This window comes from Lineus longissimus, chromosome 17, assembly GCF_910592395.1.
Source record: "Lineus longissimus chromosome 17, tnLinLong1.2, whole genome shotgun sequence".
In the NCBI taxonomy this organism is placed as follows: domain Eukaryota; kingdom Metazoa; phylum Nemertea; class Pilidiophora; order Heteronemertea; family Lineidae; genus Lineus; species Lineus longissimus.
Genome location: NC_088324.1, coordinates 12,726,368 through 12,741,716, shown reverse-complemented (window position 1 = coordinate 12,741,716; position 15,349 = coordinate 12,726,368). Strand labels below are relative to the sequence as shown.

Genomic DNA, 15,349 nt, shown 5'->3' with positions numbered 1-15,349 from the left:
GTTACGAGTGAGTCCGGCTCACGAGTTCCAAGCTGCAACAGGAAAATGGGGAAATTGTTTCAAAAAATGTCGTGGTTGTCAGGCGGGTATTAGGCTATAATATAGACGTCGCAATCATGCGAATCATCAGTGTGAACAGACCGTGCCAATCTACCCCAAAACCAAAGATGAGGGCCGGAAATACACAAAAACCTTATGATGACATGACATCGAATATCATGTCCGCTTGGAGAATGGACGGTATGCATTGAATCAATGTGCATCCAACCTCGACACGTGGCCCCGGGCACGTGGCGCATGAACCACGCCCATTTTAATCGGCGCTCTTCTCTTACATTCATCGTTATCCCTTTGGGTAAATATCTACATCTACATAACCTTAAACCACTTAAAAACTTGGATATATAAAAGGCGATGACAATACGAGTTTCCTGATCCCGATGTCTTGAGATAAAAACCATCAATTCTATTAAACCTGCCGCCTTCGAACTTTCCCGCGGCCAATTCGATCTAAGTCCCCCGATCTGAAATGCATTGCCTCAAATAATATTAAACAAAAAAATATAACATAATATAACCATGCATTCGATCGTACAGATATCAGTAAGGGATATACAAAAAAACTGTTACTTAGTGTGATATTTGAGTTTTGCTATACGTAAATACGGTTGCTAATTTCTCGATAACTTTCGAGACTCTGAAAACAAAATGACTTCGAGCTGCACGAGTTTCAATGGAAGACGTGGCACTTCAAGGGGCTATAGAAATGGTATGCAGGACATTCCAAGGCCTGTCATGATTGGAGTAGCAGGAGGAACATCTTCAGGAAAGGTAATGAAATATAAAAAGACCGACTTCATTCGCTGTGACGAGAAAAAGAATGTCGTCGTCAGTACATACAATGACATGCAGGATGCAATGCATGCAATGCACGCAATGTATGTACGATATAGGCCTACTCGGATCAACATGCTGCATGTCATGCAGTAAGCATGTCATGATGATGTAGCCTACTGTTACAATTGGTTTTGTGTGGCGTCTTTAACCATGAAGATATATTGTAAATAGGCCTCTGCCTATGGTTTGTAGTTTTCCCGAGCCTAGGTGCAGGCCTAGGACTTGGTGTACTATGTGTAGGTGGTACCGGCGAGGCTATCTGGCAAAACCGCGAAAAAGAAAAAGGCCTTAAATACCGAGGACAGGCGAGCTATACGGATTCGACAAAAAAAATTGTTTCAACAATTGAACAAGGGCTCTGACTCATCACACGTGTGTTTTTTACTTGGAACATAAAGGGTTATCGGTTGTATAAATAGATCATGAATGGTTTCATTATTTTAAGAGGTTTTACATGTTCATAATTCATTATATAGACCTCGGTGTGTCAGCGAGTGATGGACTTGCTAGGCCAAACAGACGTTGATTCCAACAACCGCCAAGTGGTCATCATCAGCCAGGATTGCTTCTACAAGAACTTGGATGAAGAAGAACGTGATCGAGCTCAGAGGGGACTTTACAATTTTGATCATCCAAGTAAGTAAAGTGTCTATTTGGGTGTATACGTTTGTAATGTAATAATCATACCATCCGAGGTCATCATTCTTACTACTTGATGGATTGTGGTGCTGTCTGTTTAGTGTAGCTCTAGCTGTATCCTTGAATCATATTGTGACTGACACTAAAAGCTCTTTGCATCGATATGGTCTTTCTGGTATGAGTTCAATTGGGGCGACAGGCCTCCTTAGCCCTCCTCGTAGGTGATCATTCTAGGAGAGAAAACTCTGATATCAAGCTGGGTAGTATAGGCACGGGGCGTACCATCCATTACCAGAATTTCAATCTGAAGAATAAGTCATGTGGCATTTCTTTCCAGATGCATTTGATTTTGACATGATGAAAGAAACTTTACAGGCGATCAAGAGAGGAACAGACCCAGTAAAGGTACCCCGATATGATATTGGCAGCAGTCGAAGGTTTGTATAATAGTATTGAATGTCCGATGACTACTCATAAATCCCAGTTAATTACATGTATATCAGTCTGACTGACACACTGGCAATAATCTGTGCAGATTATTGCTCATTTCTAACTAAATTATATTTGCGTCAATCGCTGTTTTCTCAAATGTAGAAAAGGAATATTCAAACAAATATGTCTCTGTCTTAGCCGAGTCTGAGAAAGTATAATTTTGATTACAAACTGAGGCTGTAGTTTGTAATCTTTTTCATTCTACAGGATGGATGAACCAAGAACAGTTTTTCCAGTTGATGTGGTCCTAGTAGAAGGCATCTTGGTATTTTATAATAAGGATATTGTCGACATGTTCAACATGAAATTATTCGTAGACACGGACCCTGACACAAGACTTTCAAGACGAGGTTGGTATTCCTTTGTGTCATCATATTCAGTTTGCCAATCCAAAGACAAGTCTTTGAACTTAGGGAAAAAACAAATGAAAAATTAGGGTATTTGCACAAAAAAACATTATATTACTTAGGACAACAACGTTCTTTCAAATCAAAAACCTGTGTCAACACTGAGTTGTCAATGTTTTCATATCTTCTGGCAGTTGTGCGTGACATCAAAGAGATGCATCGAGACCTGGAACAAGTGTTGAATCAGTACACCACCTATGTGAAACCTGCCTTTGAGGAATTCTGCTTACCAGTAAGTTCATTTGTCATTATGACACTTTTATTGTGAAATTCTGGTCATAAGGTCATTAATGTAAAAATGTATTAAACACATGACTTCCAAATGTGCCAACCCACAAGTAGATGTTGCAGCCTCTGCCATAGGTTGAAAAGTTAAAATTTTTGTAAAACTAAGTTGTACTCAGTTGTTTTTCGTATCTTATTTTTGTCAATTTGCTATTCAGACAAAAAAATATGCCGATGTCATTATTCCCAGGGGTGCAGATAACAAAGGTAAGAGCCACCAGTTGACAATAATGCTGAATTGACAAATCCATACCTAATTATGATTTATTGTGAAATGTTGAAATCAATAAACTGTCATGGATATTGAATTCTACCTTCATACTTAGAGACATGTTACTGTGAATTAAGATGTTCAAATCGTCATCTTTTCAATCCAACCCACCCCACCCCTCCCCTCCACCTGCATGCAAAATGAACTTCTGGTTGACGAACTCCCTCCCTCCCCTGGTTTCATGTACTAAATGAACAACACCTAGGTGATTTTCATTCTAATTCTGCTTGAATAATCCTCTTAATATTTTTTCAGTTGCCATTGATCTGATTGTCCAGCACATTCAGGAGATATTGAAACCAAAGTCTAAGCCAAAGAAACGTGAAAGAAATGTCTCCGAATCACTCTCAAGCAGTCGGCCGCATTAGCTAAAAAGACCGGAGAAAAGACAACTGACAATCGTTCAATCATGAAGATTTCATCAGTGCTTTCGGTGTCTCTGTTATTGACTTTTGATCTAAACACAGAAAATGTTGAAGATATAAAGAGGGTTAAAAAAATTCTGTTCAAGTGTCTATGCACTAAGATTGATTTGATTGCTCTATCAAATGTTCTGAACCCCGTTTTATTCCTTGCATTATTTTATGAGTTAAGATCAAAAGTTAACATAGACACTAATAATCAGTGTTTTTTTTGGACCAAAGGCGTTTTCAATCTTTGTCATTTTGGAGACATTTATTTCTATAAGGATGGTCAGAGTATTTGAAGGTGCTGTATATGAAGGAACAGTTCTGATGGGAGTATAGTGGGGTCTTTTTGAGACACAAAGGAACTAATAGTACGTTAGACATTAAGGGAATGAAGTCTCTCTTCCCTTTTGAATTTTAGGGTCACAGAAATGTCCGTAAATGGTTTGAAAACATAAAACCTGGTCACCGCATTTATATTGTTTCTATAGAACGAATACATAAAATATGTTAATTTCGTTACCTTTAGATAAAAATGGTCATATTAGTTGATCGAGGAAATGATATCTCATCTTTGTGTTGCTGTTGGAAAATACATCACAAGCAAAATAATCCAGGTTCCCATATCATTTCAACGCCTGTGTAAATAAATGTAAATGAATAAGGTGTCAATCAAGGAGGTTGATGAATAATTGGTTTTCTTTAAATTTAAATAACAGACAAATATGGAAATCATGTTTGAGAATGTTGTTATTTGCAATTGACTGGTCGTCTTTTGTTCAGTGAAACAAACAGTTTGATATTGCGATGTGAATTCATATTTTGGTTGTGATTTACGGTAACTCTTTTCGAGAGGAATTTCAATATGTTGTTGTTGAATCGGACCTGTAAGGTAAATTGGTGTAAAACTAGCTGCAGTGGAACACGATATAATCCTTCCAATTTGTTGTATTGTCGTATTGACAATTCTCGAGTATGGGAAGAAAGAAAAATGACATGGGCTAGCTTTTTCCCCAATTTGCCTTGCACATTTATTTTGTATTTTAAGTCACATATTTTTGTTACATGATCAGTGCCTTCTGAAGTTTGTTCCATGTTCAATATGTCAGCAATTGATGATATCCTAGTCTCACAGACTTTGTAAATGGACAATAGGGTGTTTTTCGAAAGTGGCTGTCATCAGAACTTGGCAGACACCAAGCTTTTAAATGCTAGAAATGTAATATCTGATCCGCTGATGGATTTTCAAGTTGGTGTAAACCCAAGTGTGACACATATTTTGGTAATGCACATCTTGAAACCTGTTTTGTTAACATTGTTGGCACCAATTTTGAAATCACCCACATTGGATGAGAATTAAAATGGACTCATCTTTGGAAAACCAGGGAAATGGGGCTTCTTTTATTTTGCTGAAAGACTATAAGAAATTGGTGAATGCTCAACCTTTGAATTTAGGGATAATATATGTGGGATATGTGCTAGTTTACCAGGGTCTAGGTTGAATATAGGGATACTCTGTCTGGGCTATGATCCAGGGAACATGGTTCTTGGTTGAATTTAGGGATAATCTACCTGGGATATGATCTGATTTACTTGGTTCTTTTGTCAAACTAAGTCTTGATGTTTGTCATAACCCTAACAATGTATGAAAGAAGCGTTGCCTCTTTTTCAGTGAGACAGCTGCGTTGATGCAATGAAAACAATTGTTGGGGTTTGGGAAGACATAGATTTTTTTTCGATTGACCGCACTCACACCAGTGCATGAGATCGAAATACCAGTGACAGGCAACAAAGGCTTGTTGGACTTGTAGGAGTTGGGAAAAGGGGGTGAGTGAATACCTTTCAGTTATTTTGCCTTGGAAAAGGCTTGTGGAAAGCTTTACGGTTTACATTTACTGGTGTCAGTTTGGCTTCAAAGAACATACTTACCTCAACTGGTATTTTTTTTCTATGTACTATATCATTTGTAAAATAAAGTTGTCTAAGGAAATGAGTTTGTTTGATTGGGTGTGATCTGCCGTGCCACTCATGCATACTTTCTGCAAATTGAAGGGCAGGACCATCTGTATAAACCAGACAGACAGCAGTCTCCTTCATGTGAAGAATGGCTGGGGGATAGTCAAGTGCACAGTGTATATGAGACTTTCAAGACCTGGATACAACTTCGAACTCCACCTGTCTGGGAAGAAGATGTATATACTTGTACGTAACAACCAATCCAGCCCAATTGGAGACCATGTCTCAATATTTCTGTCCCTGTTGGAGACAATCACTGACCATCTATAGTGGAGACAATGTCACAATCTGTATTTATATGGAATGTGATGATCTTCAGTCTGTGCGCGAGACAAAACCAAGTCCAATGTCTATTAATGGGCCATGTCACAATCCATATCTGGTGATAATGACCATGACAGAATTGAACTGCTGAATAGTGTGAGGGAGCATCTCAAAATACATGTACATTAAAGCCGAAGGTTTTTTGTCTCTCCCTCTCAAAAGACTAAAAAACCGAATGCTGTAGCTTCATATCTTAGATATTCATCTGTTTCAAAAAGGTTTACAGACAATTTACAAGCCATCACAAACTAAGAGTAGAGATAAAAAGGATCACCAGGTCAAATAATTCAGACCTTGTCACATATCCATCAAAAAACCCGAACATGACCCATGTACACTTCGGACGCAGTGGAACCGACCTCGTTCCTCCCCTCGTCCTCGCCATAAGGAGACCAAATTAGAAGGACATGATGGGCTGCCCAGGGAGTTGAGACCCATGTAACACTGTACACTTTGAACCAGGATCAGTGACTGTTCATTCAAAAATATGATGAAGTCTCACAAGTTTGGATGGTGAAACTGAACATGAACACCCCAGTCAAAAATAAAGTTCAGCCTTTTAGGCTTTGACCTATTTTAAGATGCTCCTTAGATTGACAACCTCTTGGAGATTGGCAGTGGCAGATGCCAGCTGTCCTTAGATGAAAAATTTCAGAACAAGGTCCCTCAGACAAACACTGACAAGAGACATTCAGTCATGGTTAAACTAGTTGTCCGGAATCCTCAGATGGACAACATCACACTCGTGTGCTGTTTGTCACAATCGGTGTCTTTGAAAGATCAGCGGGTCAAATGAGCTTTAGCGAAGGTGGCGCTGTCTCGCGGCAAATAGAAGAACTGAAATCTTCGCTCAAAACTTTCAGTTCAAATATTTGTCGCTAGATAGCACCACTGTCGCCTTAGTCAATGAAGGAAATAGTGCACAGCTTTGGGCTTGCTTTTTAGGCCATTTTGTATAGACAGACTTATTGCACATGTAATGAGACACAACTTGGGGGTTTTATGGGCCCTTTCTGTACTTTCATATACTAGGCTAGTTAATAGAGCCTAGGTGTCCCTGTCGGACAAGACCACCAAGCAGTGATGGCAAGACCTACACATTAGTGTCACATCTAAGGACCAGACTACTGTGCAGTCCATTTGTCATCCCGATTGTCCTTCCTTGATGTACCAGGCACCAAGGCGAGACCAGTTCATTGCGTCCAGAGTCTCCTTGGAGCTGGTTCCTCAAAAGATTATATGAACTGGTGCTGGATTTTGGTGGACATACAATGCACAGCTAGTCTTGTTAGTGTACCCCGTTCCCCAAAATCTCGACTGGGCAGATCTGGGACAATTTGAGCCGTCTCAGTTTGTTGTGTTCCACAACAAATGAATGATTTTTTTCATGTATGGTATCCCCCATCACCACCACTACCCCTATGGCACAGCATTGCCTCAACTGTAAGATGTCCATAGCCAGGGGGCCACAACCGCCTTCAACTGGCAATGACAATAATATGCTTGTCCTTGGAGGCTGTGATCACTACTTGTATGGATTACATCGATAACATGCAACAGGTGTTCTGCACTTGTACTGGGACTGAGGGCTTCAGTTTTAACGTCTTTGTGCAGACACCATAAATGGCTGGGAAAATGTCACAACCAGCTGTGGTCTGGTCCCAGCCATGCCCTTGTTGAAAGGACAATTCTGGGCTTCATCTTGCGCAAACAATACAGGTATGCAAGGCACAACTAGGAGGGGCTCTCAAGGTAGTTTTCTTGAAATTCTATTTATTAGTTTTTCCAGAGAACTGGCAGCAACTATTACTAACTAAGTTTAAAGACACTCTTGCACAAACCATTTACAGGAGCGGAGCTTGCAGGTAGGCATATACTTCACCTAAAATGCAGTAACGACATTTTCTGCAGCTCCAATCCTATAGTCATGCTGTACAATAAAGCAAACAAAATGATACTTCTACAATTTCAGTTTTTATTCAGATCATGCACAACTTTTTCAATCGGCAGCGTGGCTAGCTTTTTGGTCTTTAGGGGGCGGTAATGATTATTTCAGACCGATCATAGTGTCACAAGTTCAAACCAGACAGTTATATGGAGTTACACCAAACGGCTGACCCCTCACTTCATTTGTAAATAGGTGTTGGATATTTTTGTCACATTTAATGGACCCAGTCCAACAATCTCTGGAGGGACCTTCAGTGCGGCTAATCGCATAGGTTTTTAAAAGTAAAAACAAAAAGGTCACTTAACACAGTAACTATAGAATACCAGGTGTGGATATTGGGACACCCTAATCTTAGAGCCAAGAGCCACGATAACCATTGTTTTTTTATAGTACAGATAGGCAGAGTACCACTATCTCATTGCTTGAATTGGCAGATTTCAAACAAGAATTTACAAATTTGGGCAATATCATGCCTTTTTAAAACAATTTTGATTGCACTATTTGCGCAAGGCTACATGATACGGCAGGAATAACAAACAAGTGCGATTGTACACAGTGTATGAAGTGCAGACTCAATGTACACTGTACCCGCTCTATTGTATTGACGGCATAACAAGAGTACAATAAAAAATCCTGGCATGGTAGACTGTGAACCATACTGCTATCAAGGCGGCGATTTCTTACAATGTCATAAATGATTACATAATAAATTTATTTTTTATCAAGTAGGGTACCTGTAGGCTTAGGATTCCCAAAGTTTCATTAGCCTAAACCTTTTCTTTGGCTCGGGGCTTTCCTGGCAGCACTTAATTGGCTCTTTAACAGCGTCTTGGCTCTTGGTTCTCAGATTAGGGTATCCCGCGGATATTCCATTGTACAATCTTTTCTCCAATAACCAGATTTACAACTTTTTAGATCACATACTACAGAGCACAAACTACACAGTTTAGGTTTTAATGGGCCTGCTCATGGTAAAGTAGAATCACAGAAACTATCCTCAAATGAGCCATTGAATGTGACATGTGACAAGCAACACTAATTTACAAAGGATGTGAAAGAGTTAACAGTTTGATGGAATGCCACATAACTATCAGGTAATCGCCCTCTGAACTGGTGACAATCGGACTGGCCTGAAATTCTCATTATCGTCCACTCCTCAGTAAAATCCAACTAAAATGGGGTCATTGTATACAGTGGTACTGTATTACCCCGATGAGAAGCAAGTACGTCCCCCACTCTCAGCTAAGATATTTGTGCGTGCACCGGTTTGACTACGGGCTGAAGTTGACGATGTACTCCTGACGGAGCCATTGGGTTCTTCGCCCGCTCATTGACCAAGGTATGGTGACCTGGAGACAGTGACCGGGTTAGCACTAGCTGGTCAAAGGACATATTCTAAGGCGTCCATTCGCAACTTCTCATCTTTCAGGTATTACCTATTCACGTGGACCAAGTCTTACCCAGAACCTCCCCTTACGTAGCGTGGGGTACCAACCCACCGCAGATTCAAGAGATGTGTGCGTGGTAACCAGATATCCTACACCACCCCCAGATCTCAGAACTGGTTGTGATGCTGCCCATTCGCAATAGGTTTAACCGCCGTCATGCCCCTTTGATTTCGCCATTCAACTCCACCATCGGGGCACTGAGGCCTCAAATTGAGGGATGGGCGACAATGATTATTTCAGACCGATCAGAATGTCACAAGCCCAGAGCGAAATCACCAGACAGTTATATGGAGTTACACCAAAAGGCTGACCCCTCACTTCATTTGTAAATAGGTGTTGGATATTTTTGTCACATTTAATGGACCCAGTCCAACAATCTCTGGAGGGACCTTCAGTGCGGCAAATCGCATATGTTTTTAAAAGTGAAAACAAAAAGGTCACTACACAGTAACTAAAGAATACCAGGTGTGGATATTAATTGGGACACCCTAATCTTAGAGCCAAGAGCCGCGATAACCGTCGGTTTTTTTATAGTACAGATAGGCAGAGTACCACTATCTCATTGCTTGAATTGGCAGATTTCAAACAAGAATTTACAACTTTGGGCAATATCATGCCTTTTTAAAACAATTTTGATTGCACTATTTGCGCAAGGCTACATGATACGGCAGGAATAACAAACAAGTGCGATTGTACACAGTGTATGAAGTGCAGACTCAATGTACACTGTACCCGCTCTATTGTATTGACGGCATAACAAGAGTACAATAAAAAATCCTGGCATGGTAGACTGTGAACCATACTGCTATCAAGGCGACGATTTCTTACAATGTCATAAATGATTACATAATAAATTTATTTTTTATCAAGTAGGGTACCTGTAGGCTTAGGATTCCCAAAGTTTCATTAGCCTACACTTTTTCTTTGGCTCGGGGCTTTCCTGGCAGCACTTAATTGGCTCTTTAACAGCGTCTTGCCTCTTGGTTCTCAGATTAGGGTATCCCGCGGATATTCCATTGTACAATCTTTTCTCCAATAACCAGATTTACAACTTTTTAGATCACATACTACAGAGCACAAACTACACAGTTTAGGTTTTAATGGGCCTGCTCATGGTAAAGTAGAATCACAGAAACTATCCTCAAATGAGCCATTGAATGTGACATGTGACAAGCAACACTAATTTACAAAGGATGTGAAAGAGTTCACCGTTTGATGGAATGCCACATAACTATCAGGTAATCGCCCTCTGAACTGGTGACAATCGGACTGGCCTGAAATTCTCATTATCGTCCACTCCTCAGTAAAATCCAACTAAAATGGGGTCATTGTATACAGTGGTACTGTATTACCCCGATGAGAAGCAAGTACGTCCCCTACTCTCAGCTAAGATATTTGTGCGTGCACCGGTTTGACTACGGGCTGAAGTTGACGATGTACTCCTGACGGAGCCATTGGGTTCTTCGCCCGCTCATTGACCAAGGTATGGTGACCTGGAGACAGTGACCGGGTTAGCACTAGCTGGTCAAAGGACATATTCTAAGGCGACCATTCGCAACTTCTCATCTTTCAGGTATTACCTATTCACGTGGACCAAGTCTTACCCAGAACCTCCCCTTACGTAGCGTGGGGTACCAACCCACCGCAGATTCAGGAGATGTGTGCGTGGCAACCAGATATCCTACACCACCCCCAGATCTCAGAACTGGTTGTGATGCTGCCCATTCGCAATAGGTTTAACCGCCGTCATGCCCCTTTGATTTCGCCATTCAACTCCACCATCGGGGCACAGGCCTCAAATTGAGGGATGGGCGACAATGATTATTTCAGACCGATCAGAATGTCACAAGCCCAGAGCGATATCACCAGACAGTTATATGGAGTTACACCAAAAGGCTGACCCCTCACTTCATTTGTAAATAGGTGTTGGATATTTTTGTCACATTTAATTGACCCAGTCCAACAATCTCTGGAGGGACCTTCAGTGCGGCAAGTCGTACAGGTTTTTAAAAGTGAAAACAAAAAGTTCACTTCAGTAGCTAACCTACAGTAACTAGAATACCAGGTGTTGGATATTTTTGTTACATTTAATAGAGCCACTCCAACAATCTTTTGAGGGATCAATGCAATTGATCATGATGGCTTTGTAAACTGAAAACAAATGGGTCACTAACACTGCCTTAAGCTACTTTGGCAAACAAAATGACACTTGTTCCATTGTACAATCACTTGTTCCATTGTACAGCAGAGGGTACATGTATTTGTCACTAAACCCCCTGTCCTACTGTATTTGTCACTAAACCCCCTGTCCTACTGTATTTGTCACTAAACCCCCTGTCCTACTGTATTTGTCACTAAACCACCTGTCCTACTGTATGGTGCAGAGTCTCTCTCGGACAACCTCAGGGACAAAGTTCATATTAAGCCTTTAGTTTCCACTGGATACATGTTCAGTCCTTCCATTGGTGGTGCCGACAACATGTAGGGGATTGCTTGATTCAGCCCAAGCTCTTGTTCACAGCAGGCATTCCAGGGGTGACAAGTGTCTCCCAGCATCCTTGCAAAGTGGTTTCTCCAGGCCCACTGATCTTGAAACCATGCTGAAAAACAACGCAAACCATTTTAATTATCATAAATTTGTTGACAATTTTACATGAAATTCGGACACTCGGACATCTGGAAGCATCCATCCTATCGCAGACTGGCTACTGAAATCTCATCATAGCAATTGCTAGGTAATTGCCTAGCTGTGGTGGCTACCTCGTAGATATGTTTCAAGGCGACTCGTCCACGCTGTCATCGAATTTTCAAATACTATGGTCAAGTTTACATTGACTGACTGTAAATGCATTGTCATACTGGTATCAACTTTTAGTTGTGTCATTGGCACAACCCTAATTTCTGTCTCTCTGTTGGTAATATTGCACTGTCACAAGTCCGATGATCACTATATCAGCAGTTTTCACTTCACCTAAGATCACAAGCAAGCACTTTTTAAACTGCAGGATTACACACAGGCAGGTAACTTCACGGCACACAGGCCTCCACCTCCTTTGCCTTCATATACTTAGCTGGCCAAACCAAACTGCTCCGTCAACCAGATGAAGTAGGTTGCTGAATTTCCCTTGGACAGCCTTCGTGGGAACTATGCCCTCTGTCTGATCTTGCTATTTGGCTGAAAAGAAACTTCAAGATTTATCATAATTTGCAGGCTATTACCACATGCAAGAGTCTTTGTTTTCACGCTAAGTGTACATCCTTTGATTGACTGCTTTCCAATCTCCTCTGTTTGAACAACATCCTCATTGTCTTGCCATGGGAGAGGGTGAGCCCTGTTGGTATCCTTTTCTGATACGGCCAGTGGTTAGCCACTAGCTTGATAAATTAAGTGGGTACAGATTGCCTCCTCGCCACGCACTTGTCATGTAAGAAAGGAATATAGCAAGTAAGGAGCATCTCATATAGCAAGTCTGGCTGGCCCATTCTTTATGGGCAACACAATGAATTTTTTCTAAAGTTGTTTAATACATCATCAATTGCCTAGCTGTGGTGGTTACCTCGTAGATATGTTCCCAGGCGGCACAACCCTAATTTCTGTCCTTGTTGATAATCTTTCACTATCACAAGTCCAATTATCACTATATGAGCAGTTTTCACTTCACCTAAGATCACAAGCAAGCACTTTTTAAACTGCAGAATTACAGCAGAATGAATGTCACTAAACAAAGAGACAGGTAACTTCACGGCACACAGGCCTCCACCTCCTTTGATGGACAGTTTGCCTGCATACTTGAGCCACGCCAAACCAAAGTGCTCCATCTACCTGATCAAGTAGGTTGCTGAATCTCCCTTGGACAGCCTTCGTGGGGACCATGCCCTCTGATCTTGCTATTAGGCTGAAAAGAAACATCAAGATTTATCATAATTAATGCAGGCTATTACCACATGCAAGAGTCTTTGTTTTCACGCTAAGTGTACATCCTTTGATTGACTGCTTTCCAATCTCCTCTGTTTGAACAACATCCTCATTGTCTTGCCATGGAGGAGGGTTTGAGCCCTGTTGGTATCCCTTTCTGATAAGGCCAGTGGTTAGCCACTAGTTTGATAAAAATACTGGAAATACCTGGAAATACTGGTATTTTCAGTTGAGTGATCCCTTCTTGGCTTTGTTGCTCTCCAGGCTGGGAACCACCTTCCTCTAGGCAAAGCTTCCTCCACAACTGTGCTTTTAGGCAACACTGGGCATCACCAATAAATGCTAAAATCAAGAAGATGGAAGAATATTTACAATGGGTAGCCTTGTTATACATCCAAGACCTTTTCAACTTTTCCTTCGACCAAGCTCATTGCTGAAGACTAGAGTGTCAGACATTTCAAAGAATGGCACCATGCTCAACATTTTCATCTTGATCTTGGGTAGGTGGACTTTGGGGGCTTGACCTTAAATCTTGTGAAAGTAAAAATCTGGGGTCCCCCAGAAACATATGAAAATCATTAGGGCCACATATTCTTTTCCTGACATTTTGATTCCAATGATTACATGATTAGGCTGTAAAACGTTTGCCTATGCTGCTGCTGGAATATAGATGGTTTGCGAAAATATAAAATATCAGTTTAATGTTGGTGGGGTAGGCCTATAGGCTATAGAGCATCACCATGCACTGTGACTGAATGCACTGAATGATGCACTGAATGATGCACACATCATGCACAGATATTCAAGTTTTTAAAGAGTTTTCAGCTGCGTATTTCAAATGCCACACCTACATTCTCGCCTCAAAATCGCCGAAAAGCAGAACAGAAATACGAATGTTAACTGCTTACCAATGTTCCTGAACTGTTTACTAAGCCAATTCAACGTTTTCCAGGAGATGAATGCAATTTCATCCATCAACGAGAAAAACCCATGTGGGATCAGCTCGCCGAAAACCGTTGGAAACGGCAGATTTCCACCTGAAAATCAAAAGGAACGACTTACAATGACGAACAACTAGTTATATTTACTAGTTATCAAGTTTGGAGCTGTCAAACCAGGCTGATTTATGATCAAAAACTACCATGAAATCATCATCACTGTTGCGCGAAACAATGTATTCATCTACATGTACATCAAGAACTTGCCGTCGGTCGAAGTTTCCGTTTTCTAAAATCCCTTGTATACGATAACCTACAAATACTTTTTCACAGTATTTGTTTCTATAGATCTCGAATTTCACAGAGAACCTCAAAATAAGTATTATTGGTACTAGTTCACAAGGATGATGAAGGATTTGATCGTCGTTTCGCGGCTGATTTTTTTCTCTGAGTATGGACGCAACTTGGCGCATTGCGCATTTCGCGCAAAACATCGCGCTAACTTCTCCGATTGAAAAATAGTGAACAAGTTGACTAAAATTAAAATGAATGGGTCCTATTATGGACACGAGATCATAAACAAGAAATCAGACATAAAACTTATGTTATTTACCTGACAAAAACTTTCTTAGAGGACAAAAATGATCACGAAATATCAGAAGTTTCCGAAATATAAATCGTCTGCGTCCACGTGCAGGAGTGCGGGCGTCACGTGATAGCAATGACTTGATGTCATTGGTTGGAAACAACCAAATATGGTCCTCAAATTTGGCGGGGTATTGGGTCAACAAACTAACCCTCAAAATGGCGTTTTTTTGCTTCACAACCCACGTATGGGTCCTAAAACTGACTATGAATTTAAAATAATATCTCTGGCAAAGAACGCTGCATTGATCCTGTTTTTTTGTCTTGTGAGATTTCATTCACCCCTACCCTTCCACCCCACACCTCATTGGGCGGGTCCATTTTGCCTTCGGTCGCACATGCAAAAGCTATAAAACTGGATAGGAGCCGTATCGACTTTCCTATGGCAGCAGATGGAAAAGCTATAAACGGGATAGGAGCTGTCACGGCGCCAGGGTTTATCAAGAAAGAACATCTGCATCTAGGGGTGGTCAAGCGGGGTCGGGGTAGTGCACTGTCCACTGGGATGGGAGAGTTTGTTTTGTTTGCGCTGGCATAAGTACCAGGTTGATGGAAGAGAGTCCGATATGAAAGACCAAGCAACTATATCGGGTTAGGTGTCCATGGTATCCTTGGAGAGACCAATGACCTCCTGATAATGATCCCCAGTGTTCAACCACCATGAGATCTTGATTTTGCTCATTTGTTTTAGGTACAAGAATTTCAATTGAAATAAG

General features: G+C 41.0%; 1 protein-coding gene and 1 long non-coding RNA gene across 2 annotated transcripts; one reads left to right on the top strand and one right to left on the bottom strand.

Moving 5' to 3' along the window:
* The first annotated feature begins 588 nt into the window (after positions 1-588).
* Positions 589-5,173, top strand: LOC135501479 (uridine-cytidine kinase 2-B-like). The gene is made up of 7 exons (XM_064793613.1): positions 589-831; positions 1,374-1,533; positions 1,874-1,973; positions 2,236-2,378; positions 2,570-2,667; positions 2,879-2,927; positions 3,247-5,173. Exons 1-7 carry the CDS (start codon positions 709-711, stop codon positions 3,357-3,359), a joined length of 786 nt encoding a protein of 261 aa, XP_064649683.1. The 5' UTR covers positions 589-708; the 3' UTR covers positions 3,360-5,173.
* Positions 5,174-12,957: 7,784 nt separating this feature from the next.
* LOC135501499 (uncharacterized) lies at positions 12,958-14,688 on the bottom strand. The gene is made up of 4 exons (XR_010449596.1): positions 14,602-14,688; positions 13,959-14,087; positions 13,258-13,392; positions 12,958-13,030 (listed from the first exon to the last, which is right to left on the bottom strand). It is a non-coding gene; the product is annotated as an uncharacterized LOC135501499 (long non-coding RNA).
* Between the last annotated feature and the right edge of the window lie 661 nt (positions 14,689-15,349).

What these genes read in the sequence shown, in the direction of transcription:
- LOC135501479 (XM_064793613.1), top strand. Translation starts at nt 709, where the DNA reads ATGACTTCGAGCTGCACGAGTTTCAATGGAAGACGTGGCACTTCAAGG. An exon ending in GATATTGGCAGCAGTCGAAG is followed by an intron (nt 1,974 to 2,235) that starts GTTTGTATAATA and finishes TTCATTCTACAG; the next exon opens with GATGGATGAACCAAGAACAG. An exon ending in CACAAGACTTTCAAGACGAG is followed by an intron (nt 2,379 to 2,569) that starts GTTGGTATTCCT and finishes ATCTTCTGGCAG; the next exon opens with TTGTGCGTGACATCAAAGAG.